This window comes from Mirounga leonina, unplaced genomic scaffold, assembly GCF_011800145.1.
Source record: "Mirounga leonina isolate KUSES-001 unplaced genomic scaffold, KU_Mleo_1.0 Mir_418, whole genome shotgun sequence".
Taxonomy (NCBI): domain Eukaryota; kingdom Metazoa; phylum Chordata; class Mammalia; order Carnivora; family Phocidae; genus Mirounga; species Mirounga leonina.
The window spans coordinates 2,376,035-2,399,618 of record NW_023270739.1 but is presented as its reverse complement, the minus strand read 5'-3'; the positions used below and the strand labels follow the sequence as shown (position 1 = coordinate 2,399,618).

The 23,584-nt window shown below is 45.1% G+C and overlaps 1 protein-coding gene across 1 annotated transcript in view; it reads right to left on the bottom strand.

Moving 5' to 3' along the window:
- Positions 1-23,584, bottom strand: part of EFCAB6 (EF-hand calcium binding domain 6) — a 215,743-nt gene that overhangs the window by 94,849 nt on the left and 97,310 nt on the right. The window contains exons 13-16 of the mRNA XM_034987337.1: positions 21,067-21,126; positions 20,606-20,766; positions 15,076-15,246; positions 13,000-13,168 (exon numbers count right to left, since the gene is read on the bottom strand). Coding sequence (XP_034843228.1) covers positions 13,000-13,168; positions 15,076-15,246; positions 20,606-20,766; positions 21,067-21,126 — 561 coding nt within the window. The remainder of the gene's footprint in view (positions 1-12,999; positions 13,169-15,075; positions 15,247-20,605; positions 20,767-21,066; positions 21,127-23,584) is intronic.

Here is a 23,584-nt window from a genome sequence, read left to right as displayed (position 1 = left end):
GCTTCTTATGAGCACAGGATAAATAATGATATCTGTAATAAACATCTCTTAAACATTGACAAGAGGGCAAAGGATGTAAATAGGCAATTCATTTCTTCAAGGAGAACAAATCCTAATATCAAAAAAATAAAAAAATTAAAAAATAAAAAATCACACATTTACCAGTAGTCAGGGAAATAAATACAAATTAAAGTTAAACTGAGCTATTACTTTAAAACTACCAGACCAGCAAAAATTTAAAAGAGCTATAATGCCTATTGCTAACAGGGGTTAGAAAAAAAGATACTCTATTGCATAGCTATTAGAAATAGGAACTTCTATAGTGTGTGGTCTTAAAAAGCAAACAGGGGCGCCTGGGTGGCTCAGTTGGTTAAGTGTCCCACTCCTGATTTCAGCTCAGGTCATGATCTCGGAGTTGTGAGATTGAGCCCCGCATCTGGCTCTGCACTCAGTGGGGAGTCTGCTGGAGATTCTCTCTCCCTCTGCCCCTTCCCCACACTGCCATGATCCCTCTCAAATAAATGAATAAATCTTAAAAAAAAAGCAAACAGACAACACATGTTTATAAATATTATGTTAGACCAAGCAGTCCCATTCCCAGAATTCCATTCCGTAGAAATAAAAACATCAGTATGTAGAGACACCTAAAGAAAGATAGTTTAAAGAGATTTTAAAAAGGAAAAGAGAAGTGAATGCCCATCAAAAATGAAATGGTTGATGTTCAGTGTGTTGGAACATTTTTCCTTGCAGAAGGTCTATGCTTCCATTGAGAACCAACAGAAAAGTCAGATAAAATACAGCAAAACATCTCTTTGAAGTACAGCGAGCTGCTGAGGCAACCAGGACTCAAAGGGACAACAGTTGAGAGGAGGGAGACCCTCAGAAACCTCACTCATGCATTGTGGGAGCAGGGCAAGAGGCTCAGGCTGGGGCTGGTGACCCAGGCAGATGGTCATTACCAGTAGGTGGAGAAGCAAACAGAACTTGTGATGAGTTTATGGGACCTGACACCCAAACCAGAGACTTCAACAGATTCCTCATGAGAGGAGGAAGCAGAGAACCAGCATTGCTGGTTTTCCCCTCAAGATGTTTGCTGAGTTTGAAGCTGTGTGAGACAGAAGACCAAGAATCAAGGCAGAAAGCCTCTGAAAGGCAAATGGAATTTTTTTTTGTCATCCTGTGGTTCAGGATTTCTCAGGAGCAAGGGCTCAGAGAATAACCCAAGTTCTGAGTTACAAACTTTGGAGGCTAAATTAGGAAAAGGAATTAAAAAAAAAAAAAAAAAAGCAAATGGAGCTTTGAGAAACTGTAATCCAGCCTCAAATCAACTCAGTCCCTAACTGAATTAAGGTCATCAAACCCCACTCTACCTGACCAGCAAAGGAAAGGGTGCCACTATCTAGAGCCTCTCAATTTTCTTAACATAATATCTGACATTCAATAAAAATCTGTCTGTCACATCAAGAGACAGGGCCATGTGACTCCAAATCGAGGGAAATAAAAGCAATAGAAAAAGATCTACAGGTGACCCAGATACTGGAGTTAGCAGGGAAAAAAAAGATTTTTAAATAGTTATAAATATGTTTAAGAAAATAGAGGTATATGTTGAAACAATAGAAGAAAAGACACAAACAGGGAATATATTAAAAATAACCAAATGGAAATCCCACAACTGAAAAAATACTGAATGTAAGAACTATATGAATAAAATTAACCACAGATTAGAAAAAGCAGAACACAGGATTAACAAACTGGAAGACAGGCCAATGGAAAATTCTGGGACTGGAGCCCTGAAAGAAAAATAGTGAAAAGTACATAAAAGAGTGAAATATAAGTAAGATTCTGTGAACAGGTCTAACATACATAACTGGAGGCCAAGAAGGACGGAGAAAACAGGGCCTGAGTAGAAGGAGAAGAGACAAGGGCTGGGAATTTTTCACAAAATTTTTATTAAACACATCAACCTACAGACTCAAGAAGACCTGCAAACCCCAGCAGGATGCATACAAAGAAAGGCACACCTTAACACATCTAGAAAACTGCTAAAGTCCAAAGACCAAAAAAAAAAAACCTAAAAACTGCTAGAGAAAGAAAAAGACACATTACATTCAAATGTGCAACAGTAAGACTTGATGGTTTATTTATCAACACCCCTGCTAGAAGCCAGAAGACAATGGAATGATATCTTAAAAATGCCAGAAGAGAGTAACTGCCAACCTAAAATACTGTTATTCCCAGCTAAAATATCTTTAAAAAGTTAAGAGTGAACTTCTGTTTCTAGGTTTAACATGTGAAGGGTTTGGAAGTCATCACTTCCATTGCTACAGCAAGAAAAAGGCTGAACATACTGAAAATCAGTAACTTTTCTTAGAGCCATCAGAGAAATCTGACATCTGGAAAGATAGGTGGATACATACAATCACAGCCAAGATCAGCTAACCTGGAGCAGAAGCCACTGTAGCCACAAACTGGTAGGAACACTTAAGTGGTAATTTTGACAAACTACTGGAGGTGGAGTGAGGATTAGCTTGAGACTGAGAAATTCCTGGAGGCCCAGTCTTTGGAGGGGGGCCACATTTTCATGGATTTTACCACCAGGAATTCTACCAGGTTCTCAAGGTGAACCTTCCAAGAAGAATCCCTTTATGTGTCAGGCAAATTAAACCCAAAGGAAGTAAAAATAAGTAAAGTAAGTAGAAGAAAAGAAATAAGAGATAAGATCAGGAATGACTGAAATAGAATATGGACAAACAATAAAGAAAATCAATGAAAACACAGCTAGTTTTATAAAAAAGATCAATAAAAGTGATAAACCTCCAGCTAAACTATTCAATAAATAAAGAGAAAAGATTTTTAAAAATTACCAAAATCAGGAGTAGAAAAGGAAACCCTATGAAGGATCATACCGACATTTAAAGGATAATGAGGCATGAGTCCATACTGATATAAATAAATGAACAAATTAATACATGGGACAGAAGACACAAATCTCCCATGCAGAAGAATTCCAAATAATTTATGTAGATATTCTGCCCTTAAAGAGGTAGAGCATAATAATTCCCCTTTCCTTCATTGTGGGCTGTGCATAGTGACTTTTCCTCAAATGGAAAGAGAGAGAAAAAAGAGTAAGTTTACAGTGGAAAAGGCTGGCAGACAGCTCAGCCAGGTGATCAAAGGTCAATATAACAGTGATTAGCCATGCTGACGGCATATCCCCTGACAGGATGCAATGAGAAGGGTACTTTACCTCTGTGGTCTTCCTTCAAAAACATTACCCTGGTCTAATCATGAGAACAATATCAGACAAATTCCAGAGAGTGACATTCTACAAAATAGCTGGCCAGTAATCTTCAAAACTGTCAAAGTCAGTGCAAAACAAGGAAAGTCTGAGAAAGAACCTGCCAGAGCCAAGAGGAGCTAAGGAGATATGATGACTAAGTGTAATGTGGGATCCTGGATGGGGTCCTGGACCAGAACAAGGATAGGAGGTAGAGACTAAGGAAAACGGCATAAAAAACCATGGAAACTCAGAGAATCAGTTGCCAGCACACTTGCATTAGCAGAAGGACAAAAGGAGGTCTTTAGACAGAATAAAAATGAGTGCAGGTGCTAGCACAAAAATGTAAGATGGAAAGAACAAGAGCAAGGGTAGATATGTAGACACATATGACAGCTTATTTATTATTATAATAATAATAGTGTTTGCAGGATTTAACCTAGATGTAAAATTTAAATGCATGACTACAATAACACAAAAGATAGGGGGAAGGGAAATTAAAGCATTTTTAAATCCAGCATTGTTAGGGAAGTGGTAAACATAATGATCTATATTTAACTACAAACTATAAGACAAGAATGCATGTTGCAATTGCTGTGGTAGCCTCTAGACAAATGGCAGAAGAATGTTCTCACCAATAAGTTAACAGAGGGGCAAATGGACTAATAGAAATAGTTGAATATTCTTTAAAAAAAAAAAGGCAAGAAGACCCACAGACAGCTGGGTCAAATAGAAAAAAAAATTAAGATGACAGATATAAAACCAACAATATTAGTAATTAAATACTCCAAATAGAAGATTGACTGTCACAACCTATCTTCTAAAATATCAGCTATATTCTGCCTACAAGAGACTTACTTGAAATATAAGCACCCAGAAAGTTTGAAGTGAAAGGACAGAAAAGCATACACTATGCAAACATGAATCAAAAGAAAGCTGAATTAACTATGTTATTATCAGATAAAATAGGCTCAAAGGTAAGTAGCATTACTCCGTATCAAGAGTCATGTCATAATGATAAAGGAGATAATTCACAGGAAGTTGCAGCAATTCTAAATCTATGTGTACCCAATAAGTTAGCTTCAAAGTGAATAAAGCAACAATCAACAGAATAAAGAAGGATCTTCACTAGACAAATTCACCATCAGATGGGAGACTTCAACACACTTCTCCCAATAGCTAATGGAATGAGCAGGCAACAGTTTGATAAGGATACAGAAGTTCTGAAAAACACAATTAATGAAATCAATCTAATTGACATACTTAGAAAACTGAAGAACCATGATGGAGCATACATTCTTTTCGTGGGCTTACGGAACATTTACTGAAATTGTCTGTATGTTGGGTCATAATCCAAGCCTCAATAGGATAGGCTGAAGTCATTTAGACTTTAGAATTTACTCTCTGATCACAATGGAATCAATTTTAAAATCAATAATAAAAGGTAAATTAGAAAATCCAGGGTTTTAGAGGGGAGGGGGAAGGGGGGTTGGTTAGCCTGGTGATGGGTATTAAGGAGGGCATGTACTGCATGGAGCATTGGGTGTTATATGAAAACAATGGATCATGGATCACCACATCAAAAACCAATGATGTATTGTATGGTGACTAACATAACATAATAAAATTAAAAAAAAAAAAAAAAAAGAAAATCCCAACTGTGTGGAAATTAAACAAAACACTTTTTAAAATAAACCACTGTGAAAAAGAAATCACAAGGGAAATTGTAATATATTTTAAACTGAATGACAATGAATGATATACCAAAACTTCTAGATGTGGCTAAGCCTGTACCTAGAGGGCAATATGTAGCCATCGATTCATACACAAGAGAAATAAAGGCTAAAAAGCAATAATCTAACATTTTGTCTCAAGAAATTAGAAAAAGAAGGGGCGCCTGGGTGGCTCAGTTGGTTAAGCAACTGCCTTCGGCTCAGGTCATGATCCTGGAGTCCCGGGATTGAGTCCCGCATCAGGCTCCCCGCTCAGCAGGGAGTCTGCTTCTCCCTCTGACCCTCCCCCTTTTAATGCGCTCTCTCTCTATCTCATTCTCTCTCTCAAATAAATAAATAAAATCTTTAAAAAAAAAAAAAGAAATTAGAAAAAGAAAAGCAAATTAAATCCCGATCAAGTAGAAGGAAAAAAAATCATCGAAGTAACAGCAGAAATACATAAATATAAAACAAATGTATAAGAAAAAAGTAACAATAAAGGTTGTTACTTGGAAAAGACTAATAAAACCGACAGACTTCGGCTGCTTCAGGATAGGATGGAGCAATTCCTACTGCACTAACATACCCAGTGAAAACAGCTAGAAGAGCCCCAGCAATTAGATAATGCGAAGGCACTGGGTGGCCGAGAAAGCCAGGAGGTCTGAGGGATTGAAGTTCCCAGGTGAGAAGGACCCTTCAGGGGTGAACTGAGGCTATGTAATTGCATTTTCCCTGAGAAGAGCTGATGATTCTGGGAGTGGAATTGAGGTTGAGCGAGGGGGTTGGGCCAGGCGGGAGGCCACTCAGCAGAGCACTCGCTAGGTTGGTGGCACTGGAGTGGCAAAATTGGAGACCCTGACTGGTTTCCCCTTCTGGACGAGTGCTGGCCTCTGGAACTGAAGGCAAGTCCCCACACACTGTGGTACTTAGGAGACAAAGGCCATCCAGGGAGAAGTCCCCGAGAACACAAGGCAAAAACAGAAGCCCTGGAGACGTGGTCTACTGACACCGAGGGTCAGCAGCTGCTCCTGCCCTGGAAGATCTGGCCCACTGGGGCACAGCCGGAAGCTGCAGGAGTCCAGCTTTGGCCTTTGGCAGATGGTTATGGCCAGAAGATGGAGAAATACAGACTTCTGATGGTTGTGTGGGGCATGGTCCAACAAAAATGAACATGTGACCTTTGAACACAGGTCACCCCTTAAAACATGAGCACCATTGGGAAGCTGTTAGGAACACAAAACTAAAGAACCAGGTCTACTTATCCAGCCCCCACCACCGGTCCTCAAGAGCATGGCACTTCATCTCTTTCTCCCTGATTTCTTACCTGAGTCATGAGCCCCCCACCCCCCAACCCCAACAAGCTTAGAGAGTTGGTGCTCCATGTGCTGAATCTGATGGGGCCTCAGAGTGAGCATGGAGAACTCTCTGTGCCCACAGTAGCCAAAATGCAACATGATATCAAAAGCCTTTAACAGCAAAAGTGGGGAGATGACCCCACGCAGATCTGCTCTCGGGGTCTCTGATTCGGTGTGGATATACCTAAGTCTCTTACTATAAAAGTTTCTGTTTGTCCTTTTTTAAACTTTTTAAAACTGAAGTACGGTTGACATACAATTTCCTATTAGTTTCAGGTATACATCATAGGGATTTGATGTTTTTATACATTACAAAATGATCCCCACTATAAGTCTAGTTACCATCTGTCACCATACAAAGTTACAACAATATCATTGACTATATTCCCCATGCTGTACATTACATCCCCAGGACTGATACATTTTATAAATGGAGGTCTGTAGTTCTTAATCCCCTTCACCTCTGTCACCTAGCCCCATGCCCAGGCCTCCCCACCTCCAGAAACCTACAGTTTCCTGTATCTATGAGTCTCTTCCTGCTTTGTTTTGTTTCTTCCTTTGTTTTTTTAGATTCCACATGTAAGTGAAATCATATGGCATTTGTCTTTCTCGGATTTATTTCACTTAGCATAATGCCCCTGAGATCCATCCATGTTGTCAAAAATGGCAAGAATTCATTGTTTGTCCCTGTTAAGTTTCCCTAATTTTTTTTGTTTGTTTTTCCCTTCACAAAACTGATTGTAATATACAATAAGAGTTTTTAAATATCTGTTTTATTTACCAGAGTTGTATGCTCCCAACAGAAGGTTTAAAACCAGATGGAAAATATTTAATACTAGACTTCAAAAAAATCGAAGTCTTCCCGGGTCACCATGGTTACTTAATTTGCTTATCTGCACCCGAGGCTTATGAGAGGCTCGATGGTGTTCATGGGGCTTGGTTTATATCCTGGTCCCTGACCCCCAAGTGGGAAAGACTGTGTGATTAGGAAGTGATGCTTGGGGGTGGGAGGGTGCCAGTTCCTAGCTATGTGTCCCCAGAGGGCATGCGGTCGCTCTGCTGGGAAGAGGAAGGAAAGCTCACCTTCTCCCGAGCAAGGCAGGTGAGAAGCAAGGAGCCACGGGCACCAAGAATCTGGGGCGCTGGGCTGGGCTGTTACAGACTCTTGCTTTGTTAATCCATGTCTTAGGGGTTCTTAAGTTTGCCGATGAGCTCTGCAGCCCTATGTCTGTCTCCAGGGGCCTCAGCTGGGACTTCGGGGATGGACTAAGGATAACAGTGAACCGAACAACATACAGTGTATTTACCGAGGATGAAGAATGTCAATTTACCATTAGGAACAGCCAATTACAGGGAATTGGAAGGTAAAGCCTTCCTCAAATTCCTGATGGATGGAATTGCTCAATTAGCCTAATTATGCAATTAGACTAATCTTGACTTACGTGTCCTTGGATGTTTTGTCATTTTATGTTCCCCATGGGTCACTGGCCCCAAGCAATGAAACTTCTGCTTTCTCCATGTCCTCATGTGGTTTAGTCCTACACCAAACGTAGAACAGGCACCCTCAAAATGTTTACAAAGAGGAAGGACAGCAGCCTCCTTCTCCCTTACAACCAGAACCTTGCTTTTTCTAAAGGTAGTAACATACCCAGCAAAAAATCATGTCTCTCTTTCTATAAGATCTCTATATAACACAGCCTGGTCAATACAATGAAGCTGCTGAGAGAAGCTTACAAGAAAGCCCTTTAAAAAAGAAATACTTGTCTGGCTCAAGCCTTTTGCCTTCACTTTTTCCCTTCCTTATGCCTGAAATGTATGTGATGGCTGGTGCCCCAGCAGCTGTATTCCATGCACGAGAACGAGGTTGAACGAGGAGAAAGCTAGAAGCAGCCGGGGCCTCTGAAGACATTGTAGAGCTGCCGGGCTGTCCTGCACAATGTCTGGACTCATTACAAAAGAGAAAAACAACCACCTCTCTTACATCAGACACAGTTTTGGGGGGTTTGCTGCTAACTCAGCATGTGAAGGAGAGGGAGAGAAGAAGGAAAAGGCATCTAAAGGAGGAATATAAAGATTCTAGATCACCCTGAAATTCAAAAACCGTTTCCTGCACCGCCACCAGTTCTTGACTTGTCATTTCAATACAACGACACATTACAAACTATGCAAGTCATAGGCCATGTGGTGCAGTGGCCAGAGTGAGCAATGAACGGGGAGAGAGGCATTTCCTGGGAGAAAGAATATGCCTTCAGGCTTATTGTGAGAGATGATTTAATATCGGATGCCATCTACCCCGACCGGGTCTAGTGGCATTCCAGAAAGAACAGTCCCTCCGCCTCCCCCGCTGGGAATGACACATTTAACCATGGAAAGCAAGCTGAGTCCATTAAAACCCCAACAGCTCTGCCTCTGGCAGGACAGCTGGTCACCTCACACTCTCCAGAAACTCCGATGTCTTTTACATTAAAGAGAGAGGAAAGATGGGGAGACAGATTATTAGTAAACAAATCAATCCTTATAGCAGACAAAATCTTCCTGACCACGATGGTGAAAACTGGTAACAGTCCCCAGCAACGACAGCGCAGGGACTTGCTGGATTTGGTGACCCACAAGGTCCCATCAGACTCCAGACTCTATTACAGCTCTCCCACGTTGAACCCGTGCAGCCAACCACCTTCTGCCCCCACCACAGGCCAGGCAACGGCTGGTCAGAATAAAGAATGAGCACTTCTAATTTAGAGCACAAGGTATCTGGGCCAATGGCTAAGTGCTGCCGATGGGCAAACGGGGATATGTGACTGAGAGCCTCACTCCCAATTCCTCCAGGGTGAAACTCGGCAACCACTGCACCATACTAATTGCTGTGGGGCAGATTTGGGGAAGACAAGGGCAAGAACACTGCGTATCTATAACCCAAATGATAGGAAGAAGTTAAAGGACATTGTTATTAAAATTAACGTCCTTCTTCCAGAATTCTTCCAAAACTGCCATCAATCACACCCAGCTAGCCTGTACTGAGACCCAGGTAGCACATACTAAACCCAGCTGGCCCACACTATACCCAGCAAGCCCATATTACACCCAGCAAACCCATTTTACGCCCAGCTAGCCCGTCTTACACCCAGCTAGCCCTGCATTAGGTCTAATCTGAATTTTTGTTTCTTTCTAAGGTGGAAGACCGTGATTTTTGACCTCACCGGTAAGAGAAGCACCCTCATCTATAAATAATCCCTTCAATTAACAACAAAGTTTCTATTTACATAAATGCTTTGAAGGTATCAGCTTATGAAGGTCAAACCTAGGTCCCTAGTGGACTGCTTAAAATCACCCCAGGGTTGTTGATCTTCAGGCTAAAAGGGTGGTCACAACAGGATGTTTTCCAAAAGTTAAACCCAACAAGTCACTAGGGGGGAAACCAGTGGACAACTTGCCTAACTAGGTTCCCAGCGAATCAGTTGTGAAAACAACCAGCAGCTTTTCTCCCTGCATGTTGGCCCTGTCCTTTCGTGGGTTCTTTTTCCCTTTGCCCTCACTGTGGGCACATCTTCAGAAGGCAGGGGAGTGTGCGGGAAGCCAGGAGACAGGAGAGAGAGAGGGAGAGGTATGCGGCTACCACCGTGAAGCAAGCAGCAGACCAAGTGTGCATGTGGCTGTCCCCCAGGGTGAGCCAGAATGCAGGGAAGCTCCAGGGGCAGGGGAGGGGGCTAGGGTGGGCTTGGGTAGCACCACGGACAGGTGTGGGAACCAGCCTCATGCCAAGGAATCCCAATAGGCTTCTGAAACACCTGTCTCCCTCAGTCCCCAAGTGGCATCCTATCTGGGCTCCACTGGGGATTCTGGTGACTCTTCAAATTCATCCATTCATTCAGTCAACGTTGTGCCCTGCTTTGTGCCAAGCACCTGGGATGCCTCACTGTCTGAAAGAGAAAAAAATGTCCACCTTTGGAGCATGTGATTTAACGGAGGAAGTCAGGCAAACAGCAGAATAAAGACATGAATGGAAGGATTCTAAGTACAAGATGCATGGCAGGAGGCGACTGCACCGCGGAAAGAAGACTGGGGTAAAGGAGATTGAGGTGGGAGAGCAGGTAGTATTTGCCCTGGGAATGCCAGTGTCGCCTCGAAGTGCAGTTGGACAAAGGCTTGGAGGAGGTGAGGAGGATAGTCACGCAGCCTTCAGAGAGATGTTGGTCAGGCACAGGGGACAGCCAGGGGCCGGCGGTTGGAGGCAGAGCAGGAGGCTGGTGTGGCTGGAGCGAGGGGAGCAGCGGGGAGGGTGGTAAGAGTGGAGGTCACAGAGGCAGCGAGCGGCTGGGTAGTGCCGGACCCTCCCGGCCCCGTGGGGACTCTGGTTTGTATTCCTGTGGAGAGGGGTGGTGCATGGGAGGGTCCTGGGCAGGAGTGACCCTCTCTGCAGACCCATCGGAATGTGACTCTGGCTGCTGGGTTGAGAACACACCGCAGCAGGGAAAGGACAGGTGCAAGGAGCCCCGTGAGGCGGTGATGGCTGGAAGCGGAGGAGGTGGGACAGCAGTCGTGCTCTGGGGTGACTTTCAAGGGCGCCAACGGGCTTTGTTGATGCACTGGGCGTGGGTGCGAGAGAAGAGGAGAGAGTCAAGGAAGACGCCAGATTGGAGCCCTGAGTGACTGGGGCAAGGCTGCCCCTGAGAACGGAAGGGCTGCTGACAGAAAGGCCTTGGTGGCAATTCGGCATCTCCAGACGCCCACGTGAAGAAGTCGGAGTAGGCAGGTGGGCGCCAGAGACTGAAGTTTTAGGAGGACAGTCTGGGACAGCCTGGGAAGATGCCACCAGGAGAGCCACTGACTTAGAGATGGCAGAGAAGCCCTAAGACGGAAGAACCTGCGGCTGAGCTTACAGACCTGTTCTCAGGTGAGCAGAGGTGAGCATCTGTGCCCGCAGTCTGCGGTCTGGGGTAGTGGTCCCCACTTTGCCACCACCTGCTGCCCTTCTCTAAGGTAACCCCTGAAAAATCCCTGAAAAATCAGCGGCAGCCTAGTGGATTCCTGATCTCCTGAGAACCTATGAACTAACTCCATGAATCAAGAGCATTGAGCACTGTGATCGTTCAAGACTGCTGGGCATGAGGGGCTTAGCGGCAAAAGAGTCTAGGACAAGGCACCCTGGGAGCGTCAGGTGAGTCACACCCACTTACCACCCCCCACCCCGCTGAAACTGCTCACCAGAGTTATCAATGACTGATTATCAGCCACCCGGTCCCCCAAACCGGAGATCGAGGAACCACTCTTTACCCATTTTCCTCTTTCTTGTCCATTACCCTTTATTCCCAAATATTTCTTGAATCTGTCCTCCTCACCATGCCCCACGTGCCCTCCACATCTTCTAGTCTTGGGGCAGGGGTGAGGCGTGGGAAGTCTGGGCTGTGTTGGTAGCTACCCCGTCCCATCCCCCCATCCCCGTGTGGATAGCCCCGCTCTCTCCTCCATCCGGCCTCAGGGATGTGCCAGCCCAGAGAGAAAATAAGTACAGGGGCGCCTGGGTGGCTCAGTCGTTAAGCGTCTGCCTTCGGCTCAGGTCATGATCCCAGGGTCCTGGGATCGAGCCCCGCATCGGGCTCCCTGCTCGGCCGGAAGCCTGCTTCTCCCTCTCCCACTCCCCCGCTTGTGTTCCTGCTCTCACTATAAATAAATAAAATCTTAAAAAAAAAAAGAAAATAAGTACAGAGCCCGGCTCAGCGCCTGGCATGGGGGCAGGTACTAGATACATGGTAGCTACTAATATAATTATTCTCTTCTTGGAAGTATATTTCACTGCCTTCTTCTAAATTTGTCCATACAGTCAATGCTACATATTACCTGAAATGCTTGTCTTAAAAATAGCTGAAGATGAGGGTGCCTGGGTGGCTCAGTTGGTTAAGCGACTGCCTTCAACTCAGGTCATGATCCTGGAGTCCCGGGATCGAGTCCCACATCGGGCTCCCTGTTCAGCAGGGAGTCTGCTTCTCCCTCTGACCCTCCTCCCCTTGTGCTCTCTCTCTCATTCTCTCTCTCTCTCTCAAATAAATAAATAAAATCTTTAAAAAAAAATAGCTGAAGATGATTAGCTAGAGGGGTCGTAACAGGAATTTTAAGCAATCATTTAAATTAATTCCTTGAGAAGTCTATGCAGAACCCTTCAAGCTGAGTCCTTTCTGGCAGAACCTCCCAGTTCCCATCAGCACTCTGAGCTTCCCACTTTTACTGCCAGGTTCGTTTTTCACTTTCTCGAGGAACAAACCACACCTCTGTTATCACAGCATCCCTGGACCTCCCCGCTGGCAGCTTGGTGCCCACCCCCATTCTGCTCCAGGATGTACCTGATGCCCGAGCCTGGAGCCAGGTACTCAGCAGCTGCCCAAACACAGCATCCACGAACACTTTGTTTGGAAAGTTTAAATATCAAAAACTGGCCATATCCATACCAAAAGTATTCTCTGAAGGAAGTTGCCAAAGGCATTTTGGGCTGAAAGAATCCTTTTACATGGTTGAAAGATGCCTTGAAATGGATCTGCTTTGCCCTTAAGGGAATGAACCCCGTGCTGAAAATGTACTGCCCATCCTATGAGGCCTGTTAGTACAACAAAACCACCGAACTTCTCCAGGAACAAAAGAAACACAGAGAAACCCCTTCTCCTACCTTCTTGAAGTCACGCACATTAATTTTGCCATTAAGTTCCTTGCTGAAGTCAAGAAATGTTTTTCTGAATGCTGGGTCCCGCTGCTGGATATGGTTTTTGAGTTTTTCAATCACTTCATCCTTGGTCATATTCCTAGCCAGGGTGCTTCTGTCCTCAGTGGGCTTGGTTCTACAATCACAATCAGGCATTTAGATCCAGCAGAGTGCTTCCTAGAGACCTCACCCAATTTGGATTCAACCCCAGACAACAAGGAGGTCCACCACCCCCTACTCCCGTACCAGGAAACAGATGCGCAGATAAATGGTGTGGCTTGAGAACTTCCTACTCGCCCGGGGCTGTGGGTTCCAGAGAGGCCCACAGCACTGCATCAGGAGAAAGCTCTTCGTGTGGTGCTGGTATGGGCCGCAGGCCAGGGCGGGGAGCTTCAGGGCCACGGATATGGTCATCCCTGTGCTAAGGCTTCCAACTGTGCTTGGAGCTGGCTGAATAGGGCGTGTGACGGGGCAGAAACGGCGGGAAAAGTATTTGTGTGAACTGGGAAAACGAAAAGTCAGAGCCCACGACAAAGCTTTAAATGAAATAGGCTGTTTTATGGTACCTAGGCCAAAAAAGCCATCAAACATTTGTGGGAAGGAAGGGAAGTTCACAATTATTCCAAGTTGATTTATACAGTCAAGCGGATTTATAAAATCTAGATTTCATGTGATGTGCTATGTGTGTGTGTGGGGGGGGGTGTGATTGAGAACAATTACTTCTTCAGCTCTCCCGAAGTCTCTGGGACCCCACCAAAGCTGTGGGGAGGAGGAGAGCCTAGTGGCAGTGGTGGAGAAAGGACTTCTCTCCTGCTGTGTCTGCCTTCGCTTTGAAGAGCTCTCCAGGAATTCCCACATTTTATAAAACGCCTAATTTCCATTACTTCTTCCACTGGTTTTAGGAGGCAGACACATCTCATCACAGAATATTTAACCTTTCTCTTAAAATACCATCCTTCTGCCCATTTATAAAGCAGCTCCCAGGGAAATGCCCAGATATTCAAATTTCATTAGCATAGCAGTAAAATATTCCCACTGCTCTATACTTAAGAACTTTTTAAAGGGAAATGACAGAATAAAGTCGGCTGAATAGGTCTACATTTTACCTTTCCTTGTGGATTTATTATAAGCTATGAACCAGTAAGTTAAAATAATATCTTCTCATTAAACTAAACCTATATTTTTCAAAATGAGGATGGGCTAGAATATTCATCAGTCTGATGTTTAACAGATTTGCTAAGCATGTTTTATTGTTACTATTCAATTTGGTGATCATTTGAATAATTCTATCACTCATGTCAGAAAATGTTAACTGGTTTAATGCCTGTATTTTGCCATAAATATTAAAGGGTGGTAAGGAGTCGAAGTTTCTGGAAAAGAACTAATGTGAATGCAGGCATGGAATGGTTGGGTGGCAGACAGGTTCCCTGGGAGCCGAGGGTCCTGGGTTCTTTTTCTTTTTAAATTTTTTATTTAAATTCAATTTAGTTAACATATAGTGTATTATTAGTTTCAGAGGTAGACTCTAGCGATTCATCAGTTGCATATAATACCCAGTGCTCATTCCATCAAGTGCTCTCCTTAATGCCCGTCATCCAGTTACTCCATCCCCACCCCCCACTCCTCCAGCAACCCTCAGTTTGTTTCCTAGGATTAAGAGTCTCTCATGGTTTGCCTCTCTCTCTGTTTTCATCTTATTTTATTTTTCCTTCCCTTCCCCTCTGTTCATCTGTCTTGTTTCTGGAAGGTCCTGGGTTCTTAACCCCACATGGTCACCAAGTCTGTGAATAACCTGAGCCCAGTCCCCAGACCTCTCAGACCTCAGTGCTTTCACTTCCAGAACTAGTAGGTCAACCCAATCATCCCAAAGATCTCTGCTTGCTCTCAACTCCCCTGACCCTCATCACTGTATTCATAGTTTGCCATTTTCCTGCATTTAAATAAGCTATTAAAACACTCACTTAGTCAACAAATACCGACTAACCACCTATCCCACAACAGGCATGTGGTTTCAGTGTGCGCTTGCATTTTGTTTTGCTTTACCTCTCCGAAACATCCAGCAGCTGTTCCTCTTTTTGAAAACGTTCACTTAACAGCTGACTCTTTGGAACAAGAACTGGAGAGATGGTGGGAGGGCCACTAATTCCCATGCATGCCAAAAGTTTCTTGTAAAGGATTTTTCCTGAAGCAATATCCTGAAACTTGCTGCAGAGTCTGAATTTTAAAAATTAGAACACACCCATTAGGTTGGCTGAAGTTAAAAGGACTGACCTTACCAAGTGCTGACAAGGATGGGAGTACCTACAGCCCTCTCCCGCTGCTGGTGAGGTGCAACCTCTCTGGAAGACACCCCGACTATACTCCTTGAATATACACTCACCCAGAGGAACCAGCCCTTCTACCCCTGGGCATTTACCCAAGACAAATAGAGACGTACGTCTACACAAAGACTTGTCCAAAATCTACAGCTTTATTTGTAAGAGCCAAACACTGGAAACAACCCAAATGTCCACCAAATGAGTAGCTCCACAAGCTATGGTAAGGAATGGAATAGTACCCAGCAATGAAAAGAAACCAGCTGTGCAAAGAGGGAACAACATGAATGAATATCAAAATCATGAGGTCTGGAGAACAGAGCCTGACAAAAAAGAGAACATCTTGCATGCTTTCGTTTTATAAAACCCTAGAAAATGCAAACTTATCTGCAGTGACAGAATGCAGATCAGTGGTTGCTGGGGCTGTGGAAGAGATGAATAGCAGGAGGGCACAAGGAAGCTTGGGGCAGGGGGATGAAAATGTTTGCTATCTTGATTGATAACTTGTGAAGGTTTCATGGATGTATACACATGATGGAGATGCTCAAACTGTATCATTTAAATAAGTATACAGTTTAGGGGCACCTGGGTGGCTCAGTTGGTTAAGCGTCCGACTCCTGATTTCGGCTCAGGTCATGATCTCAGGGTCCTGGGATTGAGCCCTGCATTGGGCTCTGCACTCAGGGGGGAGTCTGCTTGAGATTCTCTCTCTCTCTCTCTCTCTCTCTCTCTCTCCCTTTGTTCCTTCCTCCAGCTCGGGTGCACAACGTGTGTGTTTGTGTGCTCTGTCTCGCTCTCTCTCAAATAAATAAATAAGATCTTTAACAAATAAATAAATATGTGCAGTTTACAGTTTGTAAAGAATACTGCAATAAAGATATAACAAATGTAAAAAGAATTTTTTTAAAATGGCAAGTTCTGGGATGGAGTTGTGGAAGTACCTATACTGGAATTTTGGCATATGCAAATATTTTAGAAAAATGTAGGCAACCACTAATATGACAGGAACTACCTTTCCCCCCAACATTTTATTTGTTAGGATTCTTCTAATCATAAAAGTTGCACACACCCATTGTAGCAAACTTGGTAAAGCCTGGGGACCAAAACAAAATTCCACACGTTTATGAGAATACACAAAGCAACAGAGCACAAGTGGCTATGGGTACAGGCCCTGGAATCGGCTGCCCTGGGTTGGCATATCAGCTCCAGACGTCACAGCCCCTCAATGAGCGAAGGCAGCGTTCACAAGGTGTGGTCTGTGGCCCCTTCCAGAACACCAGGGAGGCCCGAAGCATTTTCATATAGATACTAGCAAGTCATTTGCCTTTTCCACCCTGCACCTCTCACACACAGTGTGTTTTTCAGAGGCCACCCGACGTGTGACCACTGACGGAACGTGTGCTCGGGAAGGCTGTGTTCTCTAACATTTTCTAAGGCTGTGGAAATGTTTCGAGTATAAATGAGGAGCTGGAGTGAGTTTTCAGAGATTTGCTTAGTTCCTTTACAGACCTTCACTAGCTTGTTACCAGCTACCTTTGGTTACACCTGCTATAATTTCTGTAACCTCCTTATCCAATAAGTCATTATTTTGAAACTGCAATGTTTTCCCTAAGCCTACAGGGAAACCCAACAAGGAAGTACACATTCATTTTCTGCAATAACCTTTTTCAAATGTGCAGTTTTAATTTTTAATCCAGTCATACTGATAGATACACTCCATATAACGAAAACTTTTTGAGGTCCCCAATAATTTTTAAGCCCATTCAAGGATTGAGAACCGCCAACCTGGGGCACCTCACTCTTTCTCCGCTTTAGTTTCCTTGTCTATAAAATGCACCCAGTGAGGGGCACTTCAGGAAGTTCTGGCCATTGATCTAACTGCTTCAGGAAGTCCTTATGCTGCCAGGTACTAAGCACCGTGCTGAGTATTACAGCTACCACTGTGAACAGGCTAAACAACCCCCACCCCAAGGAGCCAAGAGGCCGGGAAAGTGCGCATTTGGAACCGAGCGAATAGGCCGTCTACAAGTCCAGAGATGAGAGAGAGGGCTTGGGTCAGGAAATGGAAAGCGGTTCAGTCTGTGCTAAGAGAAGGACAGCAGCAGCTGAGGCAATGTTTCTTGAGCTCAGCGCCAGGTGGAGGGCTCTACGTCTAGGATCTCCTTTGACCCTTACCGCACTCTCTTAAGTAACGTTTGCGTGAGGAAATTGAGGCTCCGAGTGGGCAAGTAACTTGCCCAAGTCCACGGCCAGTTCAGGGATGAGCTGGGTTTGTACGCGCAGGCAGTCTGGCTGCCAAGCCAGAGCTCTGGAGGGTGTGAGGGTCATGAGGGGCCTGGGAAGCCACTCTTGAAGGCCTCTGGATGCTTTCCTAGCAGCAGTGGGACACCGGGGTGTTTTAGGCAGGCTTTTAACATGATCAGATCTGTAGTTGAGACAGGTAAGCCTGGCTGCGTCATGGAAAATGGATTAGAGAGGCTTCCATCTCAAATACCCAATCACCTGCATGACCAATCCACTAGATTTCATTCATTCATTCATTCACTCCCTCCCTCATTCATTCATTCCCTCACTAAACACTGAAGAAGCCCTGAGCACGCACCGGGCACTGTTCTAGCCCAGGTACTGGAGTTTCAGGAGTGGATCCATTCCTCGACACTGCGTTTTCCACACTCCCTGCACGCTCATTGGCACCTGCCGGGTTCACCTTGACCCTCCCGCCCTGTGGGGGCTGCTCCAGCCCGCCCCTCTCCTGAGGCCTTGCTTGCTAAGGCAACAGCCACGATTAGTGTGAGTGCTCATCCCCCTTGCTTCCTGTGTGCCGCCTGACCCGCTGACTTCTCCTACTCCCAGAGCTCCCACACCGCAGGTTCTGGGCCATCACCCTGACCTTCTCCGCCCCTCCGGCCAGGTCACTGATGAGCTGGTGGTGTTCTGCCAGGTCCTACCCCCGCCCTCTCACCTCAGATGGTCTACTATCTGCTCCCAGATAGACGCTTGCTGAATGAAGGCTCAGGCCGTCAACGTAAAGAGAATCGCGTCTGTGCCCACATCCTCTGGGAGTCTCCTGCTGGAGTTGTCACTCGACTTGCTTACTCCTCTGTGCTCCCTCCCATCCAAGTACTAACCAGGCCAGACCCTGCTCAGCTTGCAAGATCAGACGAGATCGGGCACGTTCAGGGTGGCATGGTCATAGGCTCCTCTGTGCTTCCTAACTGGCCAAGGACACAGCCTCTGGCTGCCCTCTCTCCCATCCACCTCCATGTCCAGGGTCCCTGAGTCCTGTCCCTCCCCCCTGCTGTGCCACTGCCACCGCTGTGCTGCCCACCTGTCCCCCTCCCCTTCCGTCACAGTGCTTTCTCCACACTGGGGCCAGAGCAACCCTTAGAGAGCACAGATGTGACATTGTCCCCTGCCCCATCCAAAGCCACGTCATAGGCTCCTCACTCCCTGGGCTGTGCTTCTCCACTTCGGCTGCACATCAGAGCCGGTGGGGACGTCAGGATGACAGTGCCTGGCCCGGCCTGTGGACAGGGCATGGGCGTTGGGATTTTCGAAGCTCTCCAGATGATTCTCAGATGCTGCTGGGAACCAGTGTCCTGACGAATGGCCCCAGTTCCCATTCTAGCCTGACCCTGCCCATCCCTCGGCATCATCCCCCTGCTGTTCCTCCCTACATAACTGCCTGCCCCAATGGTCCTACAGGGCTTGCCCGTCCCCAGATGTGCCCCTACTCTCTGGGCTTTGCCTCATATCCTACATCCTGAAATGCCCTTCCCTTTCCCCTTCGGACTCAAGCATCACATCGGAGAAGCTTCCCACATTCCGTCCTGCCCAGCTGTAAGTGAGCGCTCCTCTGAGTTCGCCGAGAGCTGTGCTCACAGGCCATGCTGGGTTTGTCTGCATCTCTTTCCCCCACACTAGAGCACCCTGGAAATAAAGGGATTTCCGTTAACCGGTTATGTAGGAGAGCAGGTATGCAGTAGGCACTCCCTTATACCACCCACAGAGTGAAAGACTAAGTGAAGGAGTAAATGAACTGTCCCCATGGGTACCTTCCTCCTGACTGCACATAGCAGAGGCCAAGGCAGCCGAAGCCCCTGCATACTCACTTCTTGCGCTGCAGAGGCCCCCTGAGCTCCCTCTAGAACCCTCTCTCTTGACTTGCTGCCACCTGTCTCTCCCCCTTTCCGTGTTTCCCACACTCCAGCAAGCTGGCCTTTCTGCAAACGTTCGGTAAACGGATGAATGCAAACACCAAGCTCTGTGCGCCTCTCTGCTCAGGAAAGCCTTGGCCTCACCCTCCTCCTGTAAACCCTTCTTCTCCTGCAAAAACCAACCACAAGAAAAATGGGTAACGAAACATGAACATTCACAGAAAGGAGACTCGAGTGGCCAACAAATACTGGTAGATCAACTGTGTCACCTGAAATCAATGTAATGTCATCAAAAGCAACAAATATAAGATTTTTAACATTCCAGGCAGAAGGACTGAGAGAGAATTAGAGTAACTTTCTTCCCTGCGATTCAATGGATTTCCATCTAATCTCCCAGATGGCTGTCCACAGTGGGAAGCATGAACCAAATAGTCTGTAAGGCTGAGTTCTGGACGACAAGCTGGAGCGCACAGCAGGACATTCGGGTGCTGGCAGGGGAAGCAGGATTCAAGCTGTAGGTTCTCAAGGTCACTGTGGACAGGGAAGCAAGTGAGCTCTGTGCCCCAAGGGCAGCCGTGAGCGGGGTGAACAAGACACACGGCAGGAGACTCACAAGGGCCTTCAAGGCACTGTGCTCTTCTTTTAAGATTCCTGTCCCCTTCCAGCTTCGCTCAGCCCCCAAGAGGCAAGTTTTAAACTAAAGTAAAACACAACTATAATTCCAGCCTCTCTCCACAGGATGGCTGATGGCAGCCAGGCACCCCGGGAGGTAAACTGGTATCAGGATTAAGAGCAGAAGAGTCACAGAGACCTGGGAGGTAGATTCAATCCATGGCCTCCTAGCTATGTGCCTGTGGATAGGTACTTAACTTCTTCAGACCTCGGTGTCCTTATCCATGGAAAGGAGTGCTGTTGTGAGAACTAAATCACAGAGCACGTGCCAAACTCTTGACCCATGTCCTATGTTAGTAAGGACCCAATAAATAGCAATTATCAATATTCCCTATCAATATTGCAAACACACATAGAAGTTGTTTTAGGATTATAAACAGACTTGACAAAAAACATGACCCGAATTAATTTCGTTACCAAAACACTTACTTCAGTAAATGTTCGATCGTTAAAAATGGGCAGAATATGCGCATGATTTTCTTGAAATTATTTCGACCAATGAGCCCCGTGTCTCCGAGGTCATATGACTGTAGCATTTTGTAGAAGGCTTGGAGATTCCTAGTAATCGAGTCCTGAACAATTTCTTCCACCTAACACAAAAAAACAAACATATTTACCAAGCGGTACCTTTTTTTTTTTTTTAAGATTTTATTTATTTATTTGACAGAAAGACACAGCAAGAGAGGGAACACAAGCAGGGGGAGTGGGAGAGGGAGAAGCAGGCTTCCCGCTGAGCAGGGAGCCCGATGCGGGGCTCGATCCCAGGACCCTGGGATCATGACCTGAGCCGAAGGCAGACGCTTAACCGACTGAGCCACCCAGGCACCCCTAAGTGATACCTTTGTAACCTGGGTGCTAGCATGCTGGGACCGCACAGGAAAGTTACTTGCTGAATCCCAAGCCAGGAGGAGAGGTACCATGGTGTCTGTACAGGAGAAGAGTTTTCGTATCTAATTGGGAAAGAGAAAGTCTGTAGGTACGAATCACTCCTCGAGGCAGTAGGAGATTTGGAGGCAGACAGACACGGACTTTCAGCTTCACCCCTGATTAGCCAATTAACTCTGAGAGCATGAGCAATTGAGTTTGCTCCCTAATCCCCATCTGGAAATGGGGATCATAATATTTAACTAGCCCTTATTTAAAAAAAAAAAAAGTACAATAAACATGAAAAAAAATCTATCACCTGGCTTAAAGAAATGCAAAATAAAAGAATAATGAGGTGGCGTTTTTTGCCTTTCAGAATGGTAAAAATTTAAAACGGAAGTCAACTGCCAGTGTCGACAAGGGGTAACGTTAGACAATTTGACAATCTACACACTCTGGGGCAATATTGACTGCCTCTGGGGCGTTGGCAAGGGAACAGAGCTGGAAGAAAAACTTACTTTTCACATGTTCCCTTTTGCATCTTTTGCATTTTGTATTTTACACATATATTCCTCTTTTAAAATAATTAAAATAATTTCAAGAATAAAATGTATATTCTTTCACCTAATCATTTCATTTTTAGAAATTTGTATGAAAGGTATCATCACAGAATGGTGCAAAAAAGCAGGCGCTACAATATCCATTGTAGCAAAATTTATAAAAGGGAAAAAAAAAGAACATGTAGATTAAACAGAGAATAGTTACTCTGTATCTTTTAAAATCATACAGCAGAATTTTTACTGACAGTGTTAAGAACATGCTAGTAAGGGACAGCACCAACTGAAAAGTCATTAATTATAGGATCTCGTTTTAAAATAAAATAGATATCATACATGAAAGTATGTATCCAATCTTCAAATTGCATACATTAAATATGTACTGCTTTTGTGTATCAATTATACTACAATAAAGCTGAAAACAAGGTGCGTGCAGGTACACAGGCTCAGAAGAATGGACCACAAAGTCTAACAGTGGGTAACAATCCCTCCGTGTTAGAACTAGTGGTGATTTTCATTTTCTTCTATTTGCATAACCATGTTTTCTAATTTTTCTCCTCCATTCCTGTATGTTCATTCACTCACTCACTGCACCGTTTTGTGAGTGAGCCGAGCAGTGCACTAGCCCCCGTGGGTACAATGGGCAGTGAAAACGGAACGGCCTGTCTTCGTGGAGGCATGACCACGTAATGACCAAGTTGTGACACTGATTGGCAGGTGTGTGAGGCCGGGGGCCGCCAGACAGGCTTCAGCAGAGGCGTCACGGAGGGTCCCTGGGAAGAGACTGAGTGCACCGAGACCTGCCGAGGAGCGTGAAGGGAATCCTGGCAGGAGCCACAGTGTGCCCAGGCTGCAGGAGGGACCTGGGGGCACCTGAGGACCCGAGCCAGTGTGGCCCACGAGGATTCCAGGAGCCGGTCAGCAGGGCTGGACTACATGAGCACCTTGCCAGCCAGGTTAGGAAGTCCTGCTTTCTCCTAGAGCCCCGACAGCCACCCGAGGCTTTTAAGCATGGTGTCCTACAGGATGTGGTTTATATTGAGCAAAGATCGAGCCACTTGTCACGTGGAGAGCAGATTGTTTACGTGTCCATATTTTGTTTTTAGGGAAAAAGCTGTGTGCAGAGTTGCTGTGACAGCCAGAGACCACAATTCTCAGGAGCTAATATAACAAAGTTCAGGAAAAGGTACAATTATTCTTTTCTGTGCGTGAGGGCCCTGGGACTTACTTTTTTTTTTTTAGACATTATTTTTAAAATTTTTTTAAATTTTATTTTATTATGTTATGTTACTCACCATACATTACATCATTAGTTTTTGATGTAGCGTTCCATAATTCATTGTTTGCATATAACACCCAGTGCTCCATTCAATACCTGCCCTCCTTAATACCCATCACCATCCCCCCACCCCCTTCCCCTCTAGAACCCTCAGTTTATTTCTCAGAGTCCATAGTCTCTCATGGTTCGTCTCCCCCTCCGATTTCCCCCCCTTCATTTTTCCCTTCCTACTATTTTCTTCTTTTTTTAAACATATCATGTATTATTTGTTTCAGAGGTACAGGTCTGTGATTCATCAGTCTTACACAATTCACAGCGCTCACCATAGCACATACCCTCCCCAATGTCTATGACCTAGCCACCCCATCCCTCCCACCCCCCACCACTCCAGCAACCCTGTTTGTTTTCTGAGATTAAGAATTCTGGGACTTACTTTTGAACTAGGGTTCAAGAAGGACCAAATGACATTGGTTTAGGATGTGGTCACCACCTTGCACAAGGTGAGCGTTCAAGAAATCATAATATTACTGAAAAACTAATTTGTACCTGCTAAAGGAAGTCTATAACAAATATTTCAAGAAGAATCTCTTCATGCCTATCACATGCATTACCTGACACTAATCTAATTTTTTAAAGTTCTTAAAATTGTTAAGTGCTAATCACTATTAAAGTTATAAAAGCATTTCTAATAATAAAACTCTGTCAACT